This window comes from Platichthys flesus, chromosome 19 (assembly GCF_949316205.1).
Source record: "Platichthys flesus chromosome 19, fPlaFle2.1, whole genome shotgun sequence".
Classification (NCBI taxonomy): Eukaryota; Metazoa; Chordata; class Actinopteri; order Pleuronectiformes; family Pleuronectidae; genus Platichthys; species Platichthys flesus.
In genome coordinates, this window is record NC_084963.1 from 684,453 (window position 1) to 710,123 (window position 25,671).

Consider the following 25,671-nt stretch of genomic DNA (forward strand, 5'->3'; position numbering starts at 1 on the left):
TAAACTTGGCTGATTTTCATATAACAACACATTTTATTATTATTGTTATAAATAATAGTCCTGATTTAGTTCCTGATAAAGACTGAACATGAGCAAAGTGATTTTAATTGAATTATCTTATATTTTAAATAAAAAGCGAATAAATGAAAAAATACATTTATGATCCAGACAACAAATATATATGTTTTAATAAATATTAATAGTAAAACACACACTGTGTGTAGGTGTGTGTAGAAAGATGATAGATGTTAACTACAGTATTTATAGATCATAGTTTCCTCTTGTCACATTATTTATTGTTAAATCAAGAACATTCTTATTGGATTTATTTTAGTTTCCTTGATCTCAAGAGTTTTTGACTCTTTTCTTGTTTGAACATTTCCAAGAAGTTAATTTCAGATTCAGTTTGAGTTTCAATGGAGTGAGCCTCGGATGTGTGTCGCTGAGGAAGTGGAAAACTGTGTGTGTCTTATCTGTGAGTGTGTTATCAGTGGATTGTGAGAGAGTCGTTAGAGGGGACGACTGTTTCCATCACGACCTTCTCTTTACGACAGGAGCCAGTGAACCTCGCCGGCTCTGCTGCCTCCATTAGCCCCGAGGTCAACCGGCTGATAAACATCTGTGCCCGGCTGGAGCCGCATGGGAAAAGGATCCACGTCAAGAAACTCTGAGGCTTTTTAAAGTCGCACAACTTAGTTTATTTACAGGCAAATGTGAAGATTTAAGATGAAGAACAAGACAAAGTGAGTAAAATCCTCTCAACACCTGAGAAGCAGCAACCAGGCCTCCCTGTCATCGGCCCAGACCACTTTCAGCAAAACTCCACAAGAACCTGAAACCTGAAACCTGAACGTCCATCGTGCTCGAGAACCTCAGACAAACAATGAGAAACCAAACTGAACTGAATCAGCTTCATTCAAACAAACAGAACATCTTCTAATAATCAGTTCAAACAGTTTGTTCTTATTGAAATGATCATCAAAAGTTGAAATCTTATGATGGTGTCAATATTTGGTCAATTCTTTAATTAATAAAGCCCAGTCTGCTCTGATTGGCCAGCTGCTGCACTCTGCTGTGATTGGCTGACTGCTTCTCTCTCTCTCTCTCTTCACCTGGGTCACTCTCAACACGTTCTCGTACACTTTCTTATTAACGACATGTTTCCTGTAAACGTGTTAACTCGCTTCGAGGTTTGTTTCCTCTGGCTTGGTGGGTGTGTCAGAGCCGTCCAATCAGCAGAGACGTGTATTTAAACCCCGCCTTATTCAAGAGACAGTGACACGACGGAATGTAAAGTTCTCAAGTTCACATATCACAGAGTTTTTAGATGCATCAACGTTGACGTGTTTATAAATGTTTGGTAACGTTCTGTCTGAGCGCAGCCCTGGCGTTAGGGGGCGTGTCAGACCAGCTGATAGGTGTGCATTATGTAAATGAGGTCCCTTGTGATGTCATCATGATGAGGAAGTGTTGTCAGGACGACTGACAGGAGAGGAGGAGCTCACTTTACCCCAGAAAAATATAAATGTGTGAAATGTGTCAAATATATTCACGATGATTCTGAACCCACTTTCTTTAGAAGATGTGATTATTGATCAGAACCAGAGCAACATTCAAAATATCAACGTGTCAGTGCAGATCTGAAAAACACCTTTGACCTTTAATGCAAACATTCATAAGAAATGAAAAGATGACGCTCTTCCTCATATGGCTTCACTTCCTCTCTCTGAAGGATCCTGTTAGAACTCCAGGTCCCATCCGGACTCCTCGTCGGGGGGGGGGCCCTCAGTGTCTTCTGGGAAATAATCAAAGTTGCCGTTGTCCAGGGGTCCGTTCACCTGTGGGTAGAAACACAGGAGGTTATGGATCTGCTGTGATGTGTGTGTGTGTGTAGCTCACAGAGATGGAAACCGACTGTGGGCGTGAAGGGAGAGTCAGTGGTTCCCTGGCGGAGGCCGTCCCAGTTGAAGCCCTCGAACCACCTGAAGGACAAGGACGTGTTCCATGACTGAGTTCTTATCACACACAGAAGCTCTCAGAGTGCAGATGTGACGGGAGCATCTGGATTGTCTCACTTGTGTTTCTGGATGTCCTTCACTCCATTCTTCTGGTTCCCCAGCCGCTCTGAAGGGTTGTCTCTGAAACACACGGTGGAGAAGTTACTTATGAGGAACCAGCGCTGGGTTCGGCTCACAGAGGAGAGGAGGTGAGAACCTGCAGAGGCGTTTGATGAGGTTGGCGGCGCTCTTCGTGATCTTCTTAGGGAACTCGATCATGTCGATGCCTTTCAGGATGATGTTGTACGTGTTCATGGGATCAGAACCTGAGAACGGAGGACTGGAGACACAGGGAACTTTAACTCTCAACCAAAACTAACTCACTTCCTAACTTCAGCCCAAACAGAGGATCATGTACAGACTGTAAATGAAGATGCAGCCCGCACTTCCTCCAGGAGATAAAATATCTCAGACCCTGAAGTCACAGTCCAGCTGTCGTACCTGCCGCTGAGCAGCTCGAACACCAGGATGCCCAGAGACCAGCAGTCGGCCGAACTGTCGTGACCTTTGTTCAGGATGATCTCCGGGGCCACGTACTCTGGAGTCCCACAAAACGTCCACGTCTTCTTACCCAGACCCACTTTCTTTGCAAAGCCAAAGTCCACCTGATCGACAGAGAAACAAACACACACTTACACAAACAGACACACACCGAAGCTTCTCGTGTTCACTTTATCTGACAGAACCTCCAGAGAACGTGTCCGCACCAGTTTGGCGTATCCTCTGTGGTCCAGGATGATGTTCTCCGGTTTGAGGTCTCTGTAGATGATTCCTCTGGAGTGCAGGAACGCCAGAGCCTCAATGACACAGCCCGTGTAGAAGCGAGTGTTGCCGTCATCAAACGAACCCCTGAAGCAAAAGCAAAGGACTTCAAGGGCTGGTAAAGTGGAGCTCAGACCACCAGGGGGCACCACAAACAACATGTTACTTAGAGTTCTTCATCCTCTGTCTCATGGCCGTGGTCTCATCAAGCATCAAAATGTAGTTTCAAGACTGAGGGTTTTATTTTTTAATGAACTTTCTGGTTGTAAAGATCAAATTGCTTCGAACCTCAGGTTGTATTATTCCTGCTTAGGAATGAAATCACTTTGATTATTGTTCATAAATTGATTCTTTAGAATTTAGAATTTGCTTCACAAATTAAATTGTTATATTGTTTTTGACATCACGTAAAAACCCAAAGATGTTATGAAATGATAATCTGTTCACCGACATATCACTGAACAACAGAACCAGTTCAGCAGTTGAACTGGTTTCTCTTGTTAAGTGACGTGTTCAGTGGGAACCAGAGGACCTGTCTCTCAGCAGCGTCCACAGCTCTCCTCCCAGACACGCCTCCAGCAGCATGTACAGATACTTGGCGTCTCTGAAGGTCCGGTACAACCTGCACAGGGATGAAGAGTGGGTTTGATGAAGAGGAGAATCCTGGGCACAAGAACAGATCCCGCCTGACGTCAGCCTCATGAAGCGTCTGACCTGATGATGAAGGGGCTGTGAGCCTCCATCATGATGCGGCGCTCCGACAGGATGTGGCCCTGCTGGCTGGTGTCCAGGATGTGACGCTTCTTCAAAACCTTCAGGGCGAACGAGCGACTGGGATCCGTCTTTAACTGCAACTGGACACACAAACACACACACACACTCAGAGAGAGCCTGCAGATTAACGGCTGCTACGTGCTCACACACTGACCAGCTCCACGCGGCTGAAGCCTCCCATCCCCAGCGTGCAGATGACGTTGAAGTCACTGAGCGAGACGCTGCTGAAGAAATCTGCCTCGGCCTGCAGCCTGCAGCCGGCAGAGGAGACAAGACTCAGAGAGAAGACACACGAAGAAGAAACTCAATCCAAGCTGACGTGTTTCAAACGAGTCGACTTCAAGTCTAACATCATGTGCCTGAAAGATCTCATCTTCATTAGAAACGTGTCTGATCAGTGTCACGACCTCCATCAGACACGAGCTGCTTCTCTGTCTCTACTATCACTAAATCATTTGTACGTTGTCATTTAAATAAGAAAGATACTCCGACCTTACAGTTCATATTCAAACTGTAATGACCTGTTTTAATAAAAAAAATAAAACCACATCAAACCACCTGAGGTCGTTTGAGGTCGTTTGACCTTTGCCCTCCTGACCTGTCAGGAAAGTAGGTCAGTAATGAGTTCAACGGTCCGATTTCCTGACCGTTACACAAACCTGTAAATACACAAACCCTGTCACACTGAAGTGTTGAGCTCACTTTGCTTCGACCTCGTTGTCGTCGCTCGGCTTGTTGTTGACATCGTCCAGTCCTCCAATCAGCTGCTTGAACGACCTGAGACACAAACAACCAGTTTTTTACCCACGACTCCAGCTCCGTGGAGAATGTGATGTTCATGGTGAACCAGGAGAAACACTGACTCTCTGTCGATGACCAGACATGTGACGTCTCCCACGGCCGTGACGCTGGCGGTTCGAACGTCCTCCCTGGACACGGACACATGACAGGGACACATGACAGGGACACATGACAGGGACACATGACAGGGACATGGAGTTACTGTTCCACTGCTGTTCTTCCTTCACAAACTCAGAGAATATGAAACACGGGCACGTGGCTGGTGACTGTGACTGAACCCGAGCATCAGTAAGGTCATGACTCAAACAGCCACTAGAGGTCACTGTCATCATGTGTCTCACCCTTCCAGGGCCTGCTCTCCAAACCAGTCTCCTTTAGAAAGACTCTTCTCCACCAGCAGCTCGTCCCCGGCCGCGTTCTGCTGAGACACCTTCACCTGCCGACATCACACATCACAAAGTTTGGTGACTCAGCGCTAAAAATAAAAGGCTCTGAGCTCGTCCCTCAAACACTGAGTGTGAGTAGAGTGATGGAGAAAAGCTGTGTGGGAAACGTGAAGAGTTTCCTGTGTGAAGTCAGCGTGTGGTGAGGCGGCTGTTAACCATGTCCCATCTGCTAACATGGAGGAGGCGAGGCCTATGAGCTGTACTGCAGCCAGCCACCAGGGGGCGATCAGCTGACATGAGTCAATCATTCAACCCAATGACTGTAAATCTATATAAACCATGCGTCTCCTCATCTTTCCCTTGTACGAGAATGAAGCTAAAACATCTGGGATTGGAACGCTGCCATCTGGTGGTGATGACGTCATTCACAGTCAGTGGTGATCGTGGAGTCGTGGTTTAAATGTGAATTTTTATGTGATTGAGATGATTGTTAATGTTTGATATTGATTTCTGGAGTCGGCCGAGCGAGCTCCTCCCCTCTCTGAAGATTGTCCTCCTCATGCACCTCCTCTCGTGGTTGTTGTCTTCCTCACCTGTCCTTCGCTGATGATGAAGAACGTGTCTCCAGTGGCTCCCTGGCGGATAATGTAATCACCTTCGCTGTAATGAGTCTGAGCAGAGAGATGCACGTGAATCATCAGATCTACAGACAACAGGACAGACAGTGAGAGTGTGTCAGTGAGCAGAGGAACCATCACCTCCTCCAGGACATCAGCCAGTTTACTGAGGACGTCCTCAGGTAGCGACTGCAAGGAGGGAACACTGGGAGGGGGAGGAGGGAGGAGGAGGGAGGAGGGAGGAGAGAGGAGGTGAGTTAGGAGGAGGGAGGAGGGAGGAGGTGAGTTAGGAGGAGGGAGGAGGGAGGAGGGAGGAGGGAGGAGGTGAGTTAGGAGGAGGGAGGAGGGAGGAGGGAGGAGGGAGGAGGGAGGAGAGAGGAGGTGAGTTAGGAGGAGGGAGGAGGTGAGTTAGGAGGAGGTGAGTTAGGAGGAGGTGAGTTAGGAGGAGGGAGGAGGGAGGAGGTGAGTTAGGAGACGTGAGTCACTGAGATGAGTTGAACAACAGGGAGCAGATGTGTGAGCTGTACCTGCGGAGGAAGTCTGTGTACTGGGAGAGTTTGATGAGACCAGTCCTCATCATGATGGTCTGGAAACCCTGACGGTCGATCGCCCAGAGCTTGATGTCAGTTAGAGCTAAAGATAGAGAGAGAGAGAGAGAGAGAGAGAGAGAGAGAGAGCGAGAGAGAGAGATGAACAAGGCCATCTTCAGGATGTGAGACTTGTTTTTATAAACTCCACCGAGAAGGTCGAGTTAGTTTGAGTCTTTGTCAGAAATATTATAGAAAAACATCTAAAGAATGTGTGTGTGTGTGAGTGTCTGTGTGAGTGTGTGTATGTGTGTGTGTGTGTGTCTGTGTGTGTGGGTACAGAGTGATTGAATTAAAGAGATAAAGAGTTGGTGCCATGAACTGAGTTCAGCAAGGGACAGTTTTCTACTTGGAATTTTTATCCTTTATTTTTCATTTCAAAAGGTAAAATACAGGTTCGTCCAGTAATCACAAAATGTCACTTTATTTGTGCAGTGTGTGTGTGTGAGTGTTGTCTGTGTGTGCGTGTCTGTGTGGGTGTAGTGTGTTTGTGTGTGTCCGATGAGAAAAGGGCCCTGAGCAGTGAAGATGTCTGTGTTTGACCTTCATCAGTTTTTCTTTTTGTCGGTGGATGAATAAATCAGCGTGCGTTGTAACAACTCGTCCACAAACTGAACTCGTTCGTTTCCAGCAGCGTCAATGGGAGTAGAGACCTTCACTGGTTTAACAGGGTTAGCATACGTGTGACGGCTCTGACTCAGAGAAGGTGCTCATGTCACAGCTCTCTGATGAAGACGTCTTCACCAGCTGTGGGGAGAAGCTGTGTGGGTATCTAACCCGTGTGATGACGGGTGTTTGTGTGTCTACCTGTCACGGTGGCGGTGCGGGTGCAGTTGTACAGGATGGCGAGCTCTCCGAACACTTTTCCTGGACCGATGGAGCAGATTGTCTTCCCTTGTTTGCTCACCTCCACTTTCCCCTCTGTCAACACACAGGTTGGTTTTCATCCAGGAGATCATGAAACTGAAAACTCAACAAACAGAGTTCCACACACGACAGAGACGTGTCTCTTACCCTCGAGGACGTAAACCGTGGAGCCGTCGTCTCCCTCCTGGATCACACAGCAGCCTTTAGCCAGGCTGGTGGGACTCATGCAGTCCATGATGGTGAGGATCTGCACACATCAGCCACACGTCAGCGGCTGTTTAACATCACACACACAACGAGGGAGCAGCACAGATGTGTCCTCACCTGCCCCTGCTCCAGATGTTTCATGAAGTCGTTGTCCATCAGCGCCCTCTGGATCAGCTCACTGGATCTGCAGGTACACAACCATAGAGGTCAAAAAGGTCAAACTCTGTGGTTGTGTGTGTGTGTGAGTGTGTGTGTCTGTGTGTGTGAGTGTGTACTCACTCTTTGGACTTGCAGTAGCTGGTGAGCGTGACGTCACTGAGCTGGGACGGGTCCAGAGCTGACGGCTCCGCTGAGATCGCCTGTCTCTTGGTTCGCTGCGGCTCGTCGGGCGCCGGCGGGTTCTGCACCGCCGCTCCTTCTAGAAACATTCAGAGAACATGGTTAACATGCAGAGAACATGGTTAACATCCAGAGAACATGGTTAACATGCAGAGAACATGGTTAACATCCAGAGAACATGGTTAACATCCAGAGAACATGGTTAACATCCAGAGAACATGGTTAACATCCAGAGAACATGGTTAACATCCAGAGAACATGGTTAACATCCAGAGAACATGGTTAACATCCAGAGAACATGGTTAACATCCAGAGAACATGGTTAACATCCAGAGAACATGGTTAACATCCAGAGAACATGGTTAACATCCAGAGAACATGGTTAACATCCAGAGAACATGGTTAACATCCAGAGAACATGGTTAACATCCAGAGAACATGGTTAACATCCAGAGAACATGGTTAACATCCAGAGAACATGGTTAACATCCAGAGAACATGGTTAACATCCAGAGAACATGGTTAACATCCAGAGAACATGGTTAACATCCAGAGAACATGGTTAACATCCAGAGAACATGGTTAACATCCAGAGAACATGGTTAACATCCAGAGAACATGGTTAACATCCAGAGAACATGGTTAACATCCAGAGAACATGGTTAACATCCAGAGAACATGGTTAACATCCAGAGAACATGGTTAACATCCAGAGAACATGGTTAACATGCAGAGAACATGGTTAACATGCAGAGAACATGGTTAACATGCAGAGAACATGGTTAACATCCAGAGAACATGGTTAACATCCAGAGACCATGGTTAACATGCAGAGAACATGGTTAACATCCAGAGAACATGGTTAACATCCAGAGAACATGGTTAACATCCAGAGACCATGGTTAACATGCAGAGAACATGGTTAACATCCTGAGAACATGGTTAACATCCAGAGAACATGGTTAACATGCAGAGAACATGGTTAACATGCAGAGAACATGGTTAACATGCAGAGAACATGGTTAACATCCAGAGAACATGGTTAACATCCAGAGAACATGGTTAACATCCAGAGAACATGGTTAACATGCAGAGAACATGGTTAACATCCAGAGAACATGGTTAACATCCAGAGAACATGGTTAACATCCAGAGAACATGGTTAATCTTTCGGACACTGGCTGTCAATAAACACGGACGATACGAACGCCCCCTGGTGTCTGGCTGCAGTATAGGTGATAAACCTCCTCCATGTTAGCAGATGGGACATGGACCAAACTAATATCAAAGTAGAAGTTAGATAAATGTTTGTCAAGATGTTTCTGTCACTGTTAGGTAGATTTTGTTTCCTTCAGGTTTAGTGAGAACAGAACAGTGGAAGTTAAAGCTTCAGTTCTTCATCATCTCTTAGTTGTTGTGATTCCTGATTTCATTTAAATTTAGTTTTAATATAAAGATAAATTAAATGTAGCTCCTCCCCTCTTAAAACCCGGATCCTGGTTCCACCTGGACCCGGTGATCTCCCTGACACACCTGTGCTCGCCCTCTCTGCAGCGGTGGGGGGGTTCTGCGACGGCCTGCGGTGCCGGTCCATCTCCAGCTGCAGCTGCCGGATCACATCGTCTTTGGTGTCCAGCTCCAGCTCCAGCTCGTCGATGAGAGCGTCCCTCTGTCGCAGCTCCTCGATCTTCAGCTGCAGAGCCAGCTGCAGGTCCCGCAGGGTCCCGGCACTCTTAGACACCGCCATGTGGACGAGCATCGACGTGTCAGCTGGAGAACCGAGGGAGGACGATGTCTGAAGATATAAAGTTCATGCTCAGGTAACGTTAGATTAAACTCCACTGTGCCGAGGGTCAAGAGGTTAACGGAATAAAGACCACACGAGGAAGAAGCACCAGTAGAAACAGAATTGACCAGTAGGTTTTTCACTTCATATCTAGAAGCTTGATGACACAGAGACGACTCACAGGACTAAACGATGGACTGAGTTCCCTGCAAGAGATATCGTGTTCAAGAGTCGAAAAAACATGATGTGTGAGGTCACTGTCACCCTTGACCTTTGACCTTTAAACTCCACACTCTAACAAATCATTTTTGAGTCCAAGTGAACGTTTCTGCCAAAGTTGAAATAAATTCTTTACTGTGATTTTGAGAAATCTTTTTCATGAGCAAATAAACCGGAGAGAAAACAGAAGTGACATCATCAGCTGCTACAGCATAAAGTACATAGAGCAAAGTATTTATTACGGTCCCAGTCGTTTATCACAGTCAGTAACGACAACCTGTAACGCACTCACACCTTCATCATGTACTCACTTGTTCAGCCCGCAGGAGAAAGTCCGGTGAGGAGAGAGGGAGGGAGAGAGAGGGAGAGAGAGAGAGAGATAAAGAGAGAGAGAGAGAGAGAGAGAGTCAGAGAGAGAGAGAGAGTCAGAGAGAGAGAGTCCACTGTCTGTCGTCTGCAAATATCTCAAAATATCAATAGATATTGAATCATTACATCGTTTTATAGATGATCAGAGGGAGTCAGTGGATGAGAGAGAGAGAGACGGTCCTTCAGCAGTGAGGGGGAGGAGGAGGAGGAGGAGGAGGCACAGCTGAGTCTGACAGCATCACTACAAAATAAAAGTCTCACTACGCTTTTATTTTGTAAGTTATTACTATTAATAGTTTGTGTGGTTTATTAAATATGTTGAAGTTGAAGTTTGAAATCCATTGTGTCTGAATAAAAAAAATGAAAATCTCTTATGCACGTGATAGTAAAATGTGGATTTGGAAATTAAGTGAAAGAACATGTGTGTGCCTTATAATAATAATAATAATTTATATAGCAGCAGCATTTTGAACGAGCTGTAAACAAGTTACTAAAGTTTGATTGATGTATAAAGTGCATTGAAATAATCTAGGTTTGAGCTTCTCTCAGTCAGGGAGAGATTTAAATGTGTCGTAGTTGGAAGTAAGATATATATATTTTAGAAATATATGTATTCAATTGAATCAATTCAACAATTTCACAATTGTGTATCATTAGATTAAATCCACTATCTCTGTATTATTTTATATTTCATGTGCTGTTGTGGTACACGTGTAGTACCGCACGCCGCCGCAGGTCGCAGCAGCGGCCATCATGTCTGCGTATCACCGCACCGGAAGAAGAAGTCACTTCCTGTCCGGTCACTTCAACACAAACAAGATGGCGGCGCCAGGCGGAGAGAAGGAGGATGTTCGCGGGAAAACGAGCCCTGAAGCCGGGAAACTGGAGTTGTATCTTTTAAAATCAGCCGATCGTCGAGACGAAGCTGTGACGTCACAGACGACGTTAACAGTTTCATATTAGTTCATGAAACAGGAGGAAAAACTCGACGACCAGTGGATGTTCAGTTTCTCTGAGGAACCTGTGGTTTAACCTGTGTTTGTGTACAGTGAGAGGAAGTGAGTTGTGCCGAACTCACTATCAGAGCTTCCGGTTCTTAGAGTGTCGATGAAGGTAAAGACAAAGGTCACCGGGTCATTGTGACACTGACGAAAAGTTTAAAACTGAAAGATTCTCAACCAAGTTCATTCCTGAGAGACTCACCCACACTGGACATGTGGAGGTGTTTACATATATTCACTTATAGTTCAAGTTAAAGTACATTTACTCACCCTCTACAAAATCATTAATAGTCCATAAGATTTCTCACTGTTATGCACATTCTGTATTATATTTACAAGTTGGGGTTATTTGTAGGACACAAATACATTTATATTCATTCTACGTAATTTTTCCTTTCTTATCTTATCTCATAATAAAATAATTGTTTGTCTCAGATCTCAAATATTCCATTAACCAGTGACTTGTCCAGAAACGTTCTTTAACTGTCCTGCAGCTCCCTGGACGTCCCTTTCCCGACGGCTCGAGAGGCCGAGGTCGCTCTCCGCTCTCTGTCCCCGGACCGAGAGCCGAGGAAGGGGGGCATCAGTAAACGCCTCTCTGTGTCCGGCAGCACGTTGTCAGTGTAAGAGACATGAAGCTGCTTCTGTCCTCAGATTGTCCCTGTCAGCAGCAGCTCACCGTCTCTCTGTGTTTCAGGAGGTGGAGCGCAGACGAAGCTCGAGTCCTCCGAGTGTCTGTCAACTCGTTTCTGGATCATCTGTCACTCGTTGTCGAGACCATGCAGATGTTTGGCCCCCCCGTTTCCCAGTGAAGCTTCTCTATGGATTCACGACTACGAGTCTTCGATCTTGGACTTTTTCCACAGGACACGGGTGCTCCACCTGGAACAGGTTCAAACTGGAGTTTTATAAAAGACGTTTGAGTAACTGGCAGCTTCTGGTTTGTTTTAAACTGGAAGATCTGAATGTTTCCTTGGAACTGGACCTCGGGGGCCGGTGGTGTGACTGGGGTCGAGTGTCTTTTGTAAAGATCAGCTCCAGACACGTTTTAAACATGGAGATTACTTTTGTGTCATTTTTGTTTCTCCAAGAACATTTGATAAAAAGTGTTAAAACTGCATCACATGCTCCTGTCATTTAAAAATTTAGAGTATAAATATCTGTGACTGATTATTTCAAAAAGTTGCTCAAAAGATTTCTGACTTTTTGGTAAAGTGATTCTTATGAGGTTCAGATTAATATTGACCATAACTTCAGGACTAATTCATTAGGTATTAAATCACAGCTTAAATACTTTACAATAGTTTTAAACATTGACTTATTTCTGTTTTTAACATAAATATTCAAACCATAAAATCCAATGACAAATCCTCAACCAAGTTGATACCCAGACAAACCAGCAGGGGGAGCTGTCAGTCAACAACTCGTCCACATTTGTTTTGGTCACGTCGGTTTCTCAAGAGGAAGACTCGACAGGAATTTATTAAAATCCTCATTTTTACAACCAAATATACATTTTGACCATAAAACTTCCCTTTCACAATAAAAGCATGAAGTTGCACTGAAATGTTGATTGCAGATTTCCTGTAGTAAGCACAAACACACAAACCTTATTCCTTAATAATATTAACCTGGAATAAATATTCTATGATTCTGAAGTATTAGACTTTAGATGTTTTAATCTAGATTCAGCAGCCTAGCGTGCGTCAGGACACACGTGCTGTTGCATTTCTCCCCACTTGACTGCAGGGGGCGCTATCTCTATTGGCAAGTAAATCATTTGATAATTTTGACAAAACAGACGAGTAACAACCCTCTGATTTCTTAAAAAATGACTTTATTTTCAGTGTGACCTTATTATCTCACAAATACAGAAAAGAACAGAAGCTTGACATCCACTTATTTCATCATCTTACTAATAATCAATATCAGTTTACACTTTTGTCTTTGTCTGGATTTCATGGCTTTTGTTTTTATTGTGAAGCACTTTGTGACGTCCGCTCTTCAAAGCAGCGACACACACTTGTGATGTGAAGTCGACGAACACTCCTCGTGGACATTAACGTCAACTTACATATTTAATATTAAAAAAATAATTTAGAGTTTTCAATAAAGTGACAGACTCATAGAAATCTGTATTTCTAGTAACACTGCTTCCTCCTGTAGAAAGGATCACAAACACAGGACTGGAGAAAGTGTCCCGTCCGAGCGTCTCCACAGGACACATCGTCCTCCACGTGTCCAGGAGCTGCTTCCTCAGAAGTCGTCGTCATCACAGATGTCCAGATACACGTCGAAGGCTTCACGGTTACAGTTTCCATCGGGCGTGAACACGTACTTGTGGAAGGTTCCGTCCACGCAGATCGCTGCGAGAGGAGAATCGGATTCACGTTAGAAAAGGAGGAATGAAGCGACGACTCCTTCTGATGGAGCTGTGATTGGCTCAGTAATGACTGGTAATTGAAAATGTTTCCAGACTTGTATACACAATACAACGATATCACACAAATTGTGACTGAACTGAGAGATCAGAGTGTTTTCACGTTTCCTCACCGATGACGGAGTTGACGTTCTTGGACGTGTTCTTTCCAAAAGCACAGATACAGGCACATTCAGCCGGAACGGTGAAGCTGGCCAGCGACCACTGACTGTCCACGTACTGACCAATCACAGGACCCACCTTCCCGACACGAGCCAGTCTGATGAGAGGAACAGGATCAGAGAGAAGGGTGAAGCAGGAGAAGTTCTCGTGGACAGTTCAGAAGCAGAGCGGTTCAGAGGAGTGAGTCTTACGCAGAGCGACGGTTCAGTTTGGTGTCTTTCAGAGCAAAGATGTGAACTGTGCCTTTGTCACTGGAGGCGCAGAGGAAGGACGAGTCGTGACTGAAGTTGATGCTGAGGAGAAACAAAGCAGAGGAGAGAAAGTGGTTCAGAGCTGGAGCTGTTCCAACAAGAGGAGAACGTGCAGCTGACCAGTCACAGCCCCACAAACCCAGTCCCTCAGAATGTGCTGCGTACCAGTAGAGGGTGGCCGGGTCGGTTCCTCTGCGGAGCTCCACCAGCTTGTCTCTGGTCGTGGTATCGAACAGGCGGATGAGCGTTCCCTTACGAGACGCCGAGGCCGCCACGCTGCCGGGCTGGTTCAGAGCCACGCAGGCGATCTCGCTCTGGTGGGCGTTGATGGTGAAGGGGGCGGAGGAGGTTCCAGGTTTGGTGTTTGACAAATCCTGAAGAAAACAAACCTTTATTTTTACAGTTCTTCAAATGACTGAGGCGTTTCTGTTGGAAGTGAACTTACAACCAGCTGCAAGCTGCCGCACTTATGACCCGGAAACACCAGCAGCTGCTTCTCCAGACTGGGACACAGATCACACAGACCTGGAGGAGAGGGAAATACACCAGTGGATGAATGGTTTAGCAGACTGGGACTCGGATCAGAAAGAAGAGAGGATCTCTTTTACCTTTGGGGTTGTCTCTGGTGTCAAACTCAAACAGTTTGACCGGGTTGTCTGGGAAACTGTACACGTAGATCCGGTTCTTTAACACGATGATGATCCTGGAACAACCACCATGAAAGTTACACGTTGTGTAGCTGCACAACAACAAACCACAGGAGGAGCAGCTCGGACTCGGACTCACTTGTCGTGCCTCATGCGAACGGCCAGAACCGGTTTGGTGAAGGTGAACTCCAGCACCAGCTTGTCTTTGGGGTCACGTGCCTCTCGAGCGTCGTCCCAGATCAGAACTGAAGTGAAACTGAGACGTTAGATCGTTCACGTGAAATCAGATGAAATCACAAAGTGCTACAGAAAAGAGATCAATGCATTTCGAATGCGTGTTTTTTTTAACATTAAGCTACAAGTTGAATTATTAACTTCTGTTCTGTCAAAATAAAAGCAGCGCAGTTTCCTGTGAACTCAGTGATATTCATACAAATGTCCCTGATCCACTGTGACACTGAAGGAATCATTCAAACAGGATCTGAATGAAGTCCTGCAGCTTTAATACGCCTCTTTGTTTAGACGTGCACAGTTTGAAATCACACACAGTCCGATGTCAAAGGTCGTTTCATTCACTCACCAGATATTTCGGAGAACTTTGGGTTCACTCCTCCTCCGACCACGGCCAGCAGGTTGGATCGGTGCAGCATGGAGCAGAGCGCCACGCTGCCGACCTGCTCATGGTCTGAGACACAACACACACAAGTGATCGTTAGTGACCTGAGTACACAACAGGAAGTGTGGCCGCAGCAGGGAGACCCACTCACCCAGGTGACCCTTCTCCATCAGAGGCTCCACGTTATAAATCCTGACGCCCGTCTCCATCGCACAACAGAAACAACCTGGTCACACAAAGACACAAAGACACAATTTAGATTTCGGGATTTTCTACTTCAATAACATGTTTTTATCTTGTACTTGTGAAAAATGTCACAAATACACATTTGTGTGTTTTAAATCAAAACAAATATAATTCAACTTTTCTCTGATGCTCTGAGGAAGAAATCTCCTCTTCAGTTTGATTCTGTACAGAATCACATAAAATACACTTCATACCCTTTAGCTCCAACATGACAACACAATGAAACACGTCTCTGACGTCAGATTGGTGATTTTCATGAAGGGTTAACTTGGATATTTGCTGTTTTGATACGTTTTCTTTAATTTATTTTACAGAAACTAGTTTTACTTGTTCTTTCTGTTGGATGCAGTGACCCTGTTTAACCCTTTGTTCGTTCTCAACACATTCTTTATTTGATGGATTTTTAATCTTGTATTTTGATGAAGTTCAGACTGAAACATGGAACTGACTCTGGTCCTGGTTGAACTGGAGGCTGTTCACTCCTCTCTGCTGAGCCATGGCTGCGGAACCACCGGCACCGGTCCGTTACTGGTCCGCTACCGAGACGTGGCTGCTCCGGTACCGGTCACCTGCAGCTCCACCGGGACCGGGACCAGCACCTGGGACCGGGACCTGGGACCGGGCAGAGGAGACAACAACAGACTGAGTGTTGAGCAACACCCGCTGGCGCTAGCTGGGTTAGCTAGCACACGTTAGCATCTGGAAACAGGAATAAACAACAGATTGAATTTGATATTATAACACGTGACAGATGTTCACCGTGAACAGATGTGTCACCCGGAGGAAGCAGCTGCGGAGATTAAAACACGACGAAGGAATAAAAACAATAAAAACAAGAGCAGGACGAGGCTTGTTTTTGTTTTCCTACAGTGACGTCACACACGCGTGCTTCCGGTTTACTTCCTACTTCCTGTTTAGTAAAACTTTAAAATTAGACAAAAATAAAAGCATATAAACACCTACAACTTAAGAATGTTTAATATAATGCTGATTAAAACTTTAATACGTTATTTATACACGAGCTTTCGTTATATGCACGATTTTAGAGGCATTTAAATTATTAAAAATATTATTTATTTTAGATAATCTTTCACTTGTTTCTTTTCCATGGTGGATCTTCTTGAGTCCCCTCAGCATGGAGAAAACGTTTCATTGGGAATGTGAAATTCGTTAATATATTTATGACACTGAAAAATCGTTTTTACAGCAACACACACGTGTTAGATTATTATGATTGTCACATTGTGTTTCCAGTAAATAGTAAAGTTCTTATTCTTTAACAGGGACAGAATGATGTAGTTCTGAAACTAAATCAGCGACTAAGTAATGTGAGATTCACATTATTCTCATATAATCTAATATAAAATGATATGTATAATGTGGGATGAGATGAAGACAGAGGATCTCCTCCTCCTCCTCGGGACACAGCTGCTCCGGGTCGGGACACGTGGACACTGAGGTAGCTTCTGGACAATCAAGGATGAAGATGTGGTGTAAAATATCAGGATCCGATCTTATTGCATCTGTCGCCGGCTGTAACGAGCTGTGTCGTCAGCCTCTGTTAACCTTCTGATCTGCTGTAATGTGATTGTGCAGCTCACAGGAAATCTGCAGCTCCTAATAAACCCTGTATTCAGACGGATTCATCTTCATGTAAATATCACTGATGAATGTGCGGCGGCGAGGAGCTGGCGCCAGGCTCCTGTCATCACTACAAATCACAGTTTCTCATATTTGTAGAATTAGCTGCTCTGTGTATTTCCTCAGTAGAAACAGGAGAGCGTTCTCCATCGTGTCCCCAGAGAATCAATCAGCTACACAAACAGCAGCTCAGTGCTCGACAAAACACACAAAGCTGCGTTTGAATCTTTTCGTGACTCACACTCTTTGACAAACTAGCTTTTTGAAAACAATGCTGCGTCTCCCACTCTTTGCTCTTTGCCCAGCTCCCCGCTCAGCCGCCGGCAGCCCCTTCACACACTCATGGTTGTGTTGCACCAGATGTTGTGTAAGAACATGACTCACATTCCTGAAAATACCATGAAGTGCTGAATTTCTCTCAGAACCAGTTGTGTAACGTCCTGTGTGGGTTTTTAAAGTCAGACGACTCAGTTTGAGTTTCAGTCCTCGTGAGGTGAGAGGAGCCAGATTCTCTTCTCTTGTTATTCTGATATTTTCTCCATCTGCTCATAACAATCATCATTTCTCCATTTGAACAACATGTTTTCCTTCTGTTTATGTTATTTCTCCATCCATCTGTATCTCTTACTATCATCACTCTTTCATTTTGTCCTACCTACACACCCACCCGCCTTCCATCCCTCTCCTCAGTTCTCATTTCTTCCCTCCCTTCTCTCTCTTCTTTCTCCTTCCTTGCTTCCTTCCTTCCCCTTCTCTTCCCTTCCTTCTTCACCTTACTTGTCTTTCTTCCCTCCATTCTCTTTCCTTCCTTCCTTCCTTCCCTCTCCTTCCTTCCCTTCCCCTCTCTTTCCTTCCTTCCTTCTCTTGCCTTCCTTCCTTCCTTCTCTTGCCTTCCTTCCTTCCTTCTCCTTCCTTCCTTCCTTCTCTTTTCTTCCCTCCATTCTCTCTCCTTCCTTCTCCCTCCTTCCTTCCCTCTCCTTCCTTCCTTCCTTCCCTCTCCTTCCTTCCTTCCCCTTCCCCTCTCTTTCTTTCCTTCTCTTGCCTTCCTTCCTTCCTTCCTTCTCGTTCTTTTTCCTTCCTTCTCTTTTTCTTCCCTCCATTATCTCTCCTTCCTTCTCCCTCCTTCCTTCCCTCTCCTTCCTTCCTACACCTTCCCTCTCTTTCCTTCCTTCCTTCTCTTGCCTTCCTTCCTTCCTTCTCCTTCCTTCCTTCCCTCTCCTTCCTTCCTTCACCTTCCTTCCTTCTCCTTCCTTCCTTCTCCTTCCTTCCTTCCTTCCTTCCCTCTCCTTCCTTCCTTCCTTCCTTCTCCTTCCTTCCTTCTCCTTCCTTCCTTCTCCCTCCTTCCTTCCTTCTCCTTCCTTCCTTCTCCTTCCTTCCTTCTCCTTCCTTCCTTCTCCTTCCTTCCTTCCTTCCTTCCCTCTCCTTCCTTCCTTCCTTCTCCTTCCTTCCCTCTCCTTCTTTCCTTCCTTCTCCTTCCTTCCTTCCTTCCCTTTCCTTCCTTCCTTCCCTCTCCTTCCTTCTCCTTCCTTCCTTCCTTCCCTCTCCTTCCTTCCTTCCCTCTCCTTCCTTCCTTCCCTCTCCTTCCTTCCTTCCTGTGTGGAAGCCGTGTTGAGGCTTTGATTCAGGGGCTGATGAGTTCAGGGGCTCCATGCTGGGTTTGGAGGCCGAGAGGAAACAGATCAGGTTGATTATTGATCGGTCACGTGACCAGAGGTGTGACACCTCACCTGGGCGTCCACAGGGTCACAGGGTTGATACCTTCAGGGGTTCGTTTTGTGATCCGTGTGCAGATCAGTGAAAACGTTTGTGTTATCGTCCTTTAACAGTGGATGTGAAGCAGCATCATTAATTCATGAAGCTCGTTGGCAGCAGCAGCTTTGTCGCCCACCGGAGGATTCACACACAGTCTCACTATCAACTCCGATATGACAAACACACACACACCAGAACAAACATATACACACTTCCACACACGTCATGTCACTTTCTGTGCCATTAACAGCTAATTAAGATGTGGATGTTCTCCTCGGGGCAAGTGTTCGTCTCAACCGCCTTTCAAGAGGCTCCTGGTCTCACATTAATCTGCGTCCTGAGGGGAACGAGGACATCGATCTGCTGTTCCCACCACATCAATCTCACTCTGACCAGATGAACGAGATTAAAGAGAAGATGTGCATCACATCCAGGAAGTGAGGGGACCAAAGCCACACTCACACTCACACACACACACACACACACACACACACACACACACACACAACATAATCACAAAATACACAGCGGAAAATATTTCCTATGAATCCTCAATTAATTTAGCTGTAAGCAGGGTCATATTTTCAGCTGTGTGTGTGTGTGTGTGTGTGTGTGTGTGTGTGTATTGGAACTGATCAGTCTGAATGATTCATGTTTCATGATTCAATCTGTCAACACCAGCACGTGCACTGGGCACACACACTGGGCACACACTGGTGTTGACAGATGGACTCGATGGAGCAGAACATCAAGATGAGGTCAACGAGAAACTCACGGATTAATTTAATGATGATGTTTGAATCTGGCTCGTGACTGTGTGGGTGGCAATGAGCTGCGGAATCCACATGAATAATAAATATTAATATTAAACATCTCGTCTTCTTGTCTCCTCGTAACCCCCCCCCCCCCCCCCCCCCCCCCCCATGCAGCTCAGGTTAATGAAAGCAGCAGATGATTGGAGGACTCAGTGGATGAGGGTTTACAGTGAAAGTTTGTGCAGTGAGCAGTGTTTAATAACCCCCCCCCCCCCCCCCCCACTCGGAGGTAGACACCATAGGACTCAGCAGAGCTACAGTTGATACAGTGGGCGCTTCACTGTGAGACCCTGGGGGGGGGGGGGGGGGGTCAGATCAGCAGCTCGTTAAGTTTTCCTCCCTTTTAAAAATATGTTTATAGGAATGAACATGAACATTTTCATGATGTGTTTTCTTGTTTTTCTGGTTTGTGGCACAGAAGCTGCTTTTGTCAGTTGTTGTTCGACATTAGACCAAAAATGATTCTGATGGTTAAACTGTGAGACAGTAATCATATTGTAATTGTCTATTCATATTTTTGAGTCTGAAATCAAAGTGATAAACACACGTCCATGGCCCGAGAGCACCACCTGTCACACAGACGGTCACCTCCTCCCTCTCATCACTCTCACCTCTGCACACACAAACAACAAAGTGTGTGTTGAGCTCCTCCCCTCTCTGCTCGCTCGCCTCGTTGACAGACACACAAATGCCAAGTTGCTCCCTTCTCTCAAAAGCCAATGTAATTAAATGGTGATTGTCAAGCCGCTGCGCGTCGCCCACTGGTTTCTTTGCATTGTGCACTCGTCCATCAGCTGAGAGGAGACGCTGCACTCAGGGAAGTCAGGACCTTGACATCCAGAAGAGATTGTTACCAAACACAGAATCCTGCAGGGAACTGGAACCGGTGGAAAGAGGACAGACCGGGGGTTAGTGTGTAGATTACAGAAGTATAGAGAAATATAAAGGCATGTAGAAGTCATTAAATATGATAATATATGATAATAACTGCTGTTTGTCCTGCTGAATATCCTGCAGAGACAACTCTGACTTTTTGTGTTTTTTTGTGCCTGAAGCTGTTCTCACACCTGAACTGTCATGTTCCTGACATGTTCATGACGTGTTCCTCACATGTTCCTGACATGTTCCTGACGTGTTCCTCACATGTTCCTTACATGTTCCCAAGGGTTTGGGCGGCAATGAACCTGCAGCTGCCTGGGGCCTCTGCTGGTTCACCTGGTAGCAGATTTTCCTTGCATGTCTTTGTGTTTGTTTTGCGTCTCCGCTGGCGCCCCCTCTGGTCACACCACTAACTGCAAGCGACCGCTGATTGAGCGATGAGATGAGGGATGGAGAGGGTTCCACCTGAGGCGAGCAGGAAACGTGTCACAGCTCCTCAACCATGAGTCGTAAAAGAGAACCAGTCCGACAGAGGAATCAGCGGAGGGAGAGATTCTGAAGATGAGGACGGATGGAGGACGAGATTCTCTCTCTCCGTGTCCGTGGGATCAGCAGCTTCACTAATGAAAGAATCGTTCTCATCCTTTTTATGTTACTTTCTTTTTCTTGCACATTTTTACTGTCGCAGAATAAGCGTTTGTGTGTCTGTGTGTGTGTGGGTGGCAGTGTGTGTCATCGTCTGTGGCTCCATCTCTCTAACTCGTCCTCTCATTGGGGTTGTGTTGAGCAGAGTGTGACGCCTGGACGTCTGTAATCTTCAAGTCCATAAAGTACACACACACACACACACACACACACACACACAAAGACCAAAGATCCTGGATCATGGCCACAGTTTGTGTGTGTTTGTGTGTGTGTTACCACAGACTAAATGAAGACGACACTTCCTCCTCAAATATCTAAAGCTATAATATTTCAGATACTGAAAGTTTAACCCCAGAATGAATTCTAACCCTAAAAAGAACATTTCAAGTTGTGGGTTCAAACAGTTTCGTCTCCACAAAGTGTCGACCTCCTGGTTGTGTAACTTACTAAGTGAAACCAGGCTGCACATCGAAGAAGCTGTAAATGCAGCCTGAGGCGTGAATTAAGAAGCATGTGCATAACATGAATATCTGATCAGCACACGTGAGGTAGAAACAAAGCCCATCAGCAGTGAGGTGCCTCACAGAGTGGACAGCTCTCTCCTGCTGGGACGTGGAGAACAATGTGAAGACAATCAGCTAAGTGGTGATTTTCTGGTGAGAATCACTCAGACCTCAGCGAGGGAAGTTTCATTCTGCCTGGATTGTCGAGTCTGACATGAAATCTATACCTTTCTGTTCCAGGAGGGTCGAAAGAGCAGCAGCCAAATTACCTGAGTGGGAGCGAGAGGGGTGTGTGTGTGTGTGTCTTTGTGTGTGTGTGTGTGTGTGTGTGCACCTGCTGCAGGACACACTCCCTCATCTGTGGTTCATGAAGCTCAGTCAGCTCCGGCTCTCGCTCGCACCTCCACAGCGGGTTCCTGCCTCCAGACAGATGTGATTTCTCCTCAAACAGCTGCAGATTCGTTGGTTTTGCAGATTAAAAGCTTCAGTTGATTTCAAACTGACTTCTCACTGCAGGTCATTCCAGAGGAATCACAGAGATTTACATCTAAACACAGTTTTTCATCCAGTAAACAAATTCCGACAGTCAGCCATAGATTTTTTAAACAAATGTTCAAAATCTCAGGGTCCAGAAGTGAAGCTGATGGTCCTGTGTACTGGTGGTTAATCATTTCTGAGCCAAACTGCAGAATCCTGTCTACGGAAACATTTTAAACATATTTTCATGGTTCGGGACAGAAGTGTTTTTGTTTAACGAGCAGATGAGACTCAACAACAACTCTTTCTCCATCGATCCCAGCGACTGCAGCTTTTCCTTCTCACACTCCTGCTGGAGGAAAGGTGTTGGTGTTGCAGAGTGACTGGGAGGTGTGGGACTCCTTCATGGGAACAGAAGCTCACGCTGCAGCCGAGTTCACAGGGACCATGTGACGTCCCACAGGGGGGAGGCGGACGCCATCGGGCTCGGCAGGCTGCTCTTAATGGGTCCTATTAAAAAGTCGCCTCGTCTTCCTGGTGGAGGAGCCATTTGTCTGATGGCGCCTGTTGTGTCAGAAACTGCAGGAGGAAAGAAGAGGAGGCTTTTATGAGCGGCTGCCTCCTGGAGACAAAAGAGACAAAGGAAAGGAGCCGTGATGATTGAGGAGATTATTCATAACTCATACATCGATTAAGATGAAGGAACATCTGCTGAAGTGAAAATACTCAGACGGAGGATTTAATAAGAAGAGTCAGAAGCTGCTGCTCAGGTTAAAACAGCTGAGAGTCTGAGGAGACTGTGGTGAGGGGTTAAAGGTCAGAGCGTCACTATGAGTCCACATAGGCTCAGGTCTGACTCGACCTTCACACGTTTACGTTTAAAATCCATCACGTGTTGCTATTAATACTCCTTCTTTTTAAAAACTAAGATGGAGAAACATATTATTAAAGAAGTATAGTCATGTGCTCATAGACCAACCTGTGGAGTCGCCCCCTGCTGGCCATTACACAATACAGGTTTCAGACATTGGCTTCACTTTACGGACACACAGTATGAATATTTTGTCCAGAATTGACTTTCAAATACACAAATACAACTAGACACACATTACAACACACATTTGTCATTAAAGATTGATTTGATAAATAAAAGTTACATCTTCCATATTTAGACGGAGGATGATTTACATCCATTAAAATCACTGCCCCTCACCGAGAAAATGTTTTTCATCTGTTTCATTTCATCTCTCACTTCTGGATTCATCCTCTTCTTCTCACTGGTTTTCACAGCTGACTCCCCCGTTGTTCCTCCTCCTCCTCTTCCTCCTCCTCCTCCTCCTCTCCCCCCATCTCCTCCTCCTCCTCCTCCTCTTCCTCCTCCTCCTCTTCCACCTCCTCCTCCATCTCCTCCTCCTCTTCCACCTCCTCCTCCTCCTCCTCCTCCTCTTCCACCTCCTCCTCCTCCTCCTCCTCTTCCACCTCCTCCTCCTCCATCTCCTCCTCCTCTTCCACCTCCTCCTCCTCCTCCTCCTCCTCCTCCTCCTCCTCCTCCTCTTCCACCTCCTCCTCCTGTTCAACCTCAGAAGAGATCTGAGATGTGAAGAAGCTGTGAAGTTAATGTGAGAAATGTTTCAGATTAAATCACAGAATCAGGTGAAGAAATGTCACATATGAATGTGTGTGTGTTTTTGAGCTGAAATTAATTGTGTCTGTTTGTGTGTGTGTGTGTGTGTGTGTGTCTCTTTCATAAACATCTCTCTTCACTGTGGTGAATAACTCTGGAAACCATCTTCATTTCCTCGGTCGTCCTTAATGGACGAAATCTGAAATGAACGTTGTTTCATGTTTGTGTGACGCTTCCTGTTTGTCTCTGTCGGGGAGAGTCACCCATCTGTGTGTGTGCAGTGTGCGATAGTGTCTTCTCTAAGTACAAAATGCATTAGTGTGTGTACCGTGTGTACATTGTGTATCGTGTGTAGTGTTAAATAACAGTTGAGTTACAGCCTCCTCTTCATCATCTTAATATTCAGCACATGTCCGATGGCTCCTGCAGCGGAGGAAGATGTTAGAAAACACACACACCTGATTATCTGTCTCTGAAACATTAACACGGATAATTTATGATAATCAAATGGGATCATGGGGGGGGGGGGGGGTCAGGACAGATTCCTCTGATGATTATAATAGATAAACCGTTGTTTCTTGGAATGTGATGAGATCAGGAAAAAGATTCATATCAGTTCTCTTTAGATTTCAGGTGATGTCTAATGTTCAAAAGAGAGAAAACGTCCACAGCTGATCTCAGCTCAGTTCAGTGCATCTCACTCTGTTCATTCTGCTCCTGTGGACAAACGGCTGAACGAAGCAGAACGCTGACCACGAGCAGTCGCCTCCAGAACTCTCCAGAGAAGAGTGTGAGCGGAGCGTGACTCTGTGACCCGGCAGAGCTGCAGCGTCAGCAGAGGGTTCGACCCACCGGCAGAATAAATACATGAGGAACATCTGCTCCTCCAGCTCTCACGGAGCTGAAGCACGTCCTGGAATCAATTCTGTTCCCACTCGGCTGCTGAACAGCCTCCAGCTGGTCCTGAAGCTGCACACTCCAGCACACGCTAACACTCCACACTGTACCTGCTGAATATCAGATCGGTTAGTTAACACCCGCGAGTCCAGCTTCAGTAGATACAGGAGCATGTGCACAGAGAGGGTTGAAGCTAGGGTTAGGGCTCGATAGGATGCAGAGGGACATCTCTCCTGATCCCTGAGGGAAGAGATGAAACACCTGAGAACCAGCTGATCAGACACAAACACATGTTTCATCTTATTGATTCGTTCTTTATGAGAAAAACACCAAACACCAGTAAATCAACATTTAAAAAGTGTATAAATCTCCATCACAATAGATCTGACACAGGTTTTTAATTCTTAATCTTTAAAAGAATGAATCAGTATCTCTAAGACAAAGTTCATAAGGAGTTAGGCTTACCCCTTACCCCTTTTAGAGTTGTGTAATGTTTACATTAGAGAGGTAAAATGATGTATTTGCAGATGAAGGATTCTTGTGAGTCTGTTTTGTCTAAGTTTGGTTTCTTCCACCTCCTGAAACATCTGGATCTGAACTCACCAGATGTTCACAGATGTTTCTGTGGGAACGACAGATCAACACGGAGCTGAGACTGCAGGTTCATCAACACACACTGCTGCAGCTGCTATGAGTGTGTGTGTGTGTGTGTGTGTGTGTGTGTGTGTTCCTTCTATTCTCATCCTGTTAGTTTCTGCAAAGATGGAGTCTGACATTTAACCATGTCACAGCAGAGCCCCGAGCACAACGGCTACTTTCTAACAGGATAACATCCTCAGTATTGGATTATTAAACACACACACGCACACACAGACACACACAAACACGTACACACACACAAACAGTCACACACACACACACACACACACTCTGTCACGCTCGTCTTTACGTTCAACACATGTACAGAAGGCTGAACACAATGATGTGTGTGATGTTCCAGCAGCAGAGACAGAGAGTTGTGTTGTCGTCTTGTGATGTGTTGTGTTGTCGTCTTGTGATGTGTTGTCATCTTCAGTCCAGTCTGTGCTCAGGTCTCCACTGATGATGTGAAGAATCAAACCTTCATCCTCCTGGTGGAGCTGTTCCGGTTCAGGTGGAGATGATAAACCAGCTGCTGAGTCAGTGTGAGGTCATTCACTGAACATCTCTGAGTGAAGTGAGACGAGCTCCCATGAGGAGGACACAGTAGAAGACGTGGGGCTGAGTGGTCCCAGTCTCTGTGCCGGTGCGGCCACTGGTCTGAG

The 25,671-nt window shown here is 45.8% G+C and overlaps 3 protein-coding genes across 5 annotated transcripts; 1 reads left to right on the forward strand and 2 right to left on the reverse strand.

The window, feature by feature from the left end:
• Positions 1–690: 690 nt before the first annotated feature.
• On the reverse strand, positions 691–9,175 carry LOC133975068 (cGMP-dependent protein kinase 1-like). Of its 2 annotated transcripts, XM_062412944.1 has the most exons (20): positions 8,931–9,175; positions 7,338–7,476; positions 7,176–7,242; positions 6,999–7,098; positions 6,792–6,905; positions 5,925–6,030; positions 5,539–5,602; positions 5,374–5,451; positions 4,736–4,830; positions 4,457–4,522; positions 4,296–4,370; positions 3,748–3,844; positions 3,534–3,673; positions 3,352–3,441; positions 2,765–2,906; positions 2,499–2,662; positions 2,215–2,337; positions 2,076–2,138; positions 1,916–1,982; positions 691–1,838 (listed from the first exon to the last, which is right to left on the reverse strand). In XM_062412944.1, exons 1-20 carry the CDS (start codon positions 9,154–9,156, stop codon positions 1,740–1,742), a joined length of 2,115 nt encoding a protein of 704 aa, XP_062268928.1. In that variant the 5' UTR covers positions 9,157–9,175; the 3' UTR covers positions 691–1,739. The 2 variants fall into 2 exon arrangements, with proteins under 2 accessions (XP_062268928.1, XP_062268929.1); XM_062412945.1 differs by lacking the exons at positions 691–1,838; positions 1,916–1,982; positions 2,076–2,138; ... (6 more) ...; positions 4,296–4,370; positions 4,457–4,522 and having other exon boundaries at positions 4,732–4,830; positions 7,338–7,470.
• A 1,380-nt stretch (positions 9,176–10,555) lies between these two features.
• LOC133975099 (EKC/KEOPS complex subunit Lage3) lies at positions 10,556–11,892 on the forward strand. The gene is made up of 3 exons (XM_062412982.1): positions 10,556–10,661; positions 11,267–11,395; positions 11,470–11,892. The coding sequence occupies exons 1-3, from the start codon at positions 10,591–10,593 to the stop codon at positions 11,582–11,584; spliced, it is 315 nt and encodes a 104-aa protein (XP_062268966.1). The 5' UTR covers positions 10,556–10,590; the 3' UTR covers positions 11,585–11,892.
• Positions 11,893–12,589: 697 nt separating this feature from the next.
• wdr45 (WD repeat domain 45) lies at positions 12,590–16,051 on the reverse strand. Of its 2 annotated transcripts, none has more exons than XM_062412980.1 (11): positions 15,894–16,051; positions 15,584–15,746; positions 15,040–15,114; positions 14,853–14,957; positions 14,412–14,517; positions 14,234–14,328; positions 14,071–14,150; positions 13,791–13,999; positions 13,566–13,667; positions 13,326–13,471; positions 12,590–13,138 (listed from the first exon to the last, which is right to left on the reverse strand). In XM_062412980.1, exons 2-11 carry the CDS (start codon positions 15,630–15,632, stop codon positions 13,029–13,031), a joined length of 1,077 nt encoding a protein of 358 aa, XP_062268964.1. In that variant the 5' UTR covers positions 15,633–15,746; positions 15,894–16,051; the 3' UTR covers positions 12,590–13,028. The 2 variants fall into 2 exon arrangements, with proteins under 2 accessions (XP_062268964.1, XP_062268965.1); XM_062412981.1 differs by having other exon boundaries at positions 15,584–15,738; positions 15,892–16,036.
• Positions 16,052–25,671: the final 9,620 nt, after the last annotated feature.

What these genes read in the sequence shown, in the direction of transcription:
- LOC133975099 (XM_062412982.1), top strand. Translation starts at nt 10,591, where the DNA reads ATGGCGGCGCCAGGCGGAGAGAAGGAGGATGTTCGCGGGAAAACGAGC. An exon ending in GAAGCCGGGAAACTGGAGTT is followed by an intron (nt 10,662 to 11,266) that starts GTATCTTTTAAA and finishes ACTGTCCTGCAG; the next exon opens with CTCCCTGGACGTCCCTTTCC. An exon ending in TCCGGCAGCACGTTGTCAGT is followed by an intron (nt 11,396 to 11,469) that starts GTAAGAGACATG and finishes TCTGTGTTTCAG; the next exon opens with GAGGTGGAGCGCAGACGAAG.
- LOC133975068 (XM_062412944.1), bottom strand. Translation starts at nt 9,156, where the DNA reads ATGCTCGTCCACATGGCGGTGTCTAAGAGTGCCGGGACCCTGCGGGAC. An exon ending in GGAGAGCAGGCCCTGGAAGG is followed by an intron (nt 4,523 to 4,735) that starts GTGAGACACATG and finishes GTCCGTGTCCAG; the next exon opens with GGAGGACGTTCGAACCGCCA. An exon ending in CTCATCAAACGCCTCTGCAG is followed by an intron (nt 2,139 to 2,214) that starts GTTCTCACCTCC and finishes CGTGTGTTTCAG; the next exon opens with AGACAACCCTTCAGAGCGGC.
- wdr45 (XM_062412980.1), bottom strand. Translation starts at nt 15,632, where the DNA reads ATGGCTCAGCAGAGAGGAGTGAACAGCCTCCAGTTCAACCAGGACCAG. An exon ending in AAAGTTCTCCGAAATATCTG is followed by an intron (nt 14,518 to 14,852) that starts GTGAGTGAATGA and finishes GTTTCACTTCAG; the next exon opens with TTCTGATCTGGGACGACGCT. An exon ending in CACCAGAGACAACCCCAAAG is followed by an intron (nt 14,151 to 14,233) that starts GTAAAAGAGATC and finishes CCTCTCCTCCAG; the next exon opens with GTCTGTGTGATCTGTGTCCC.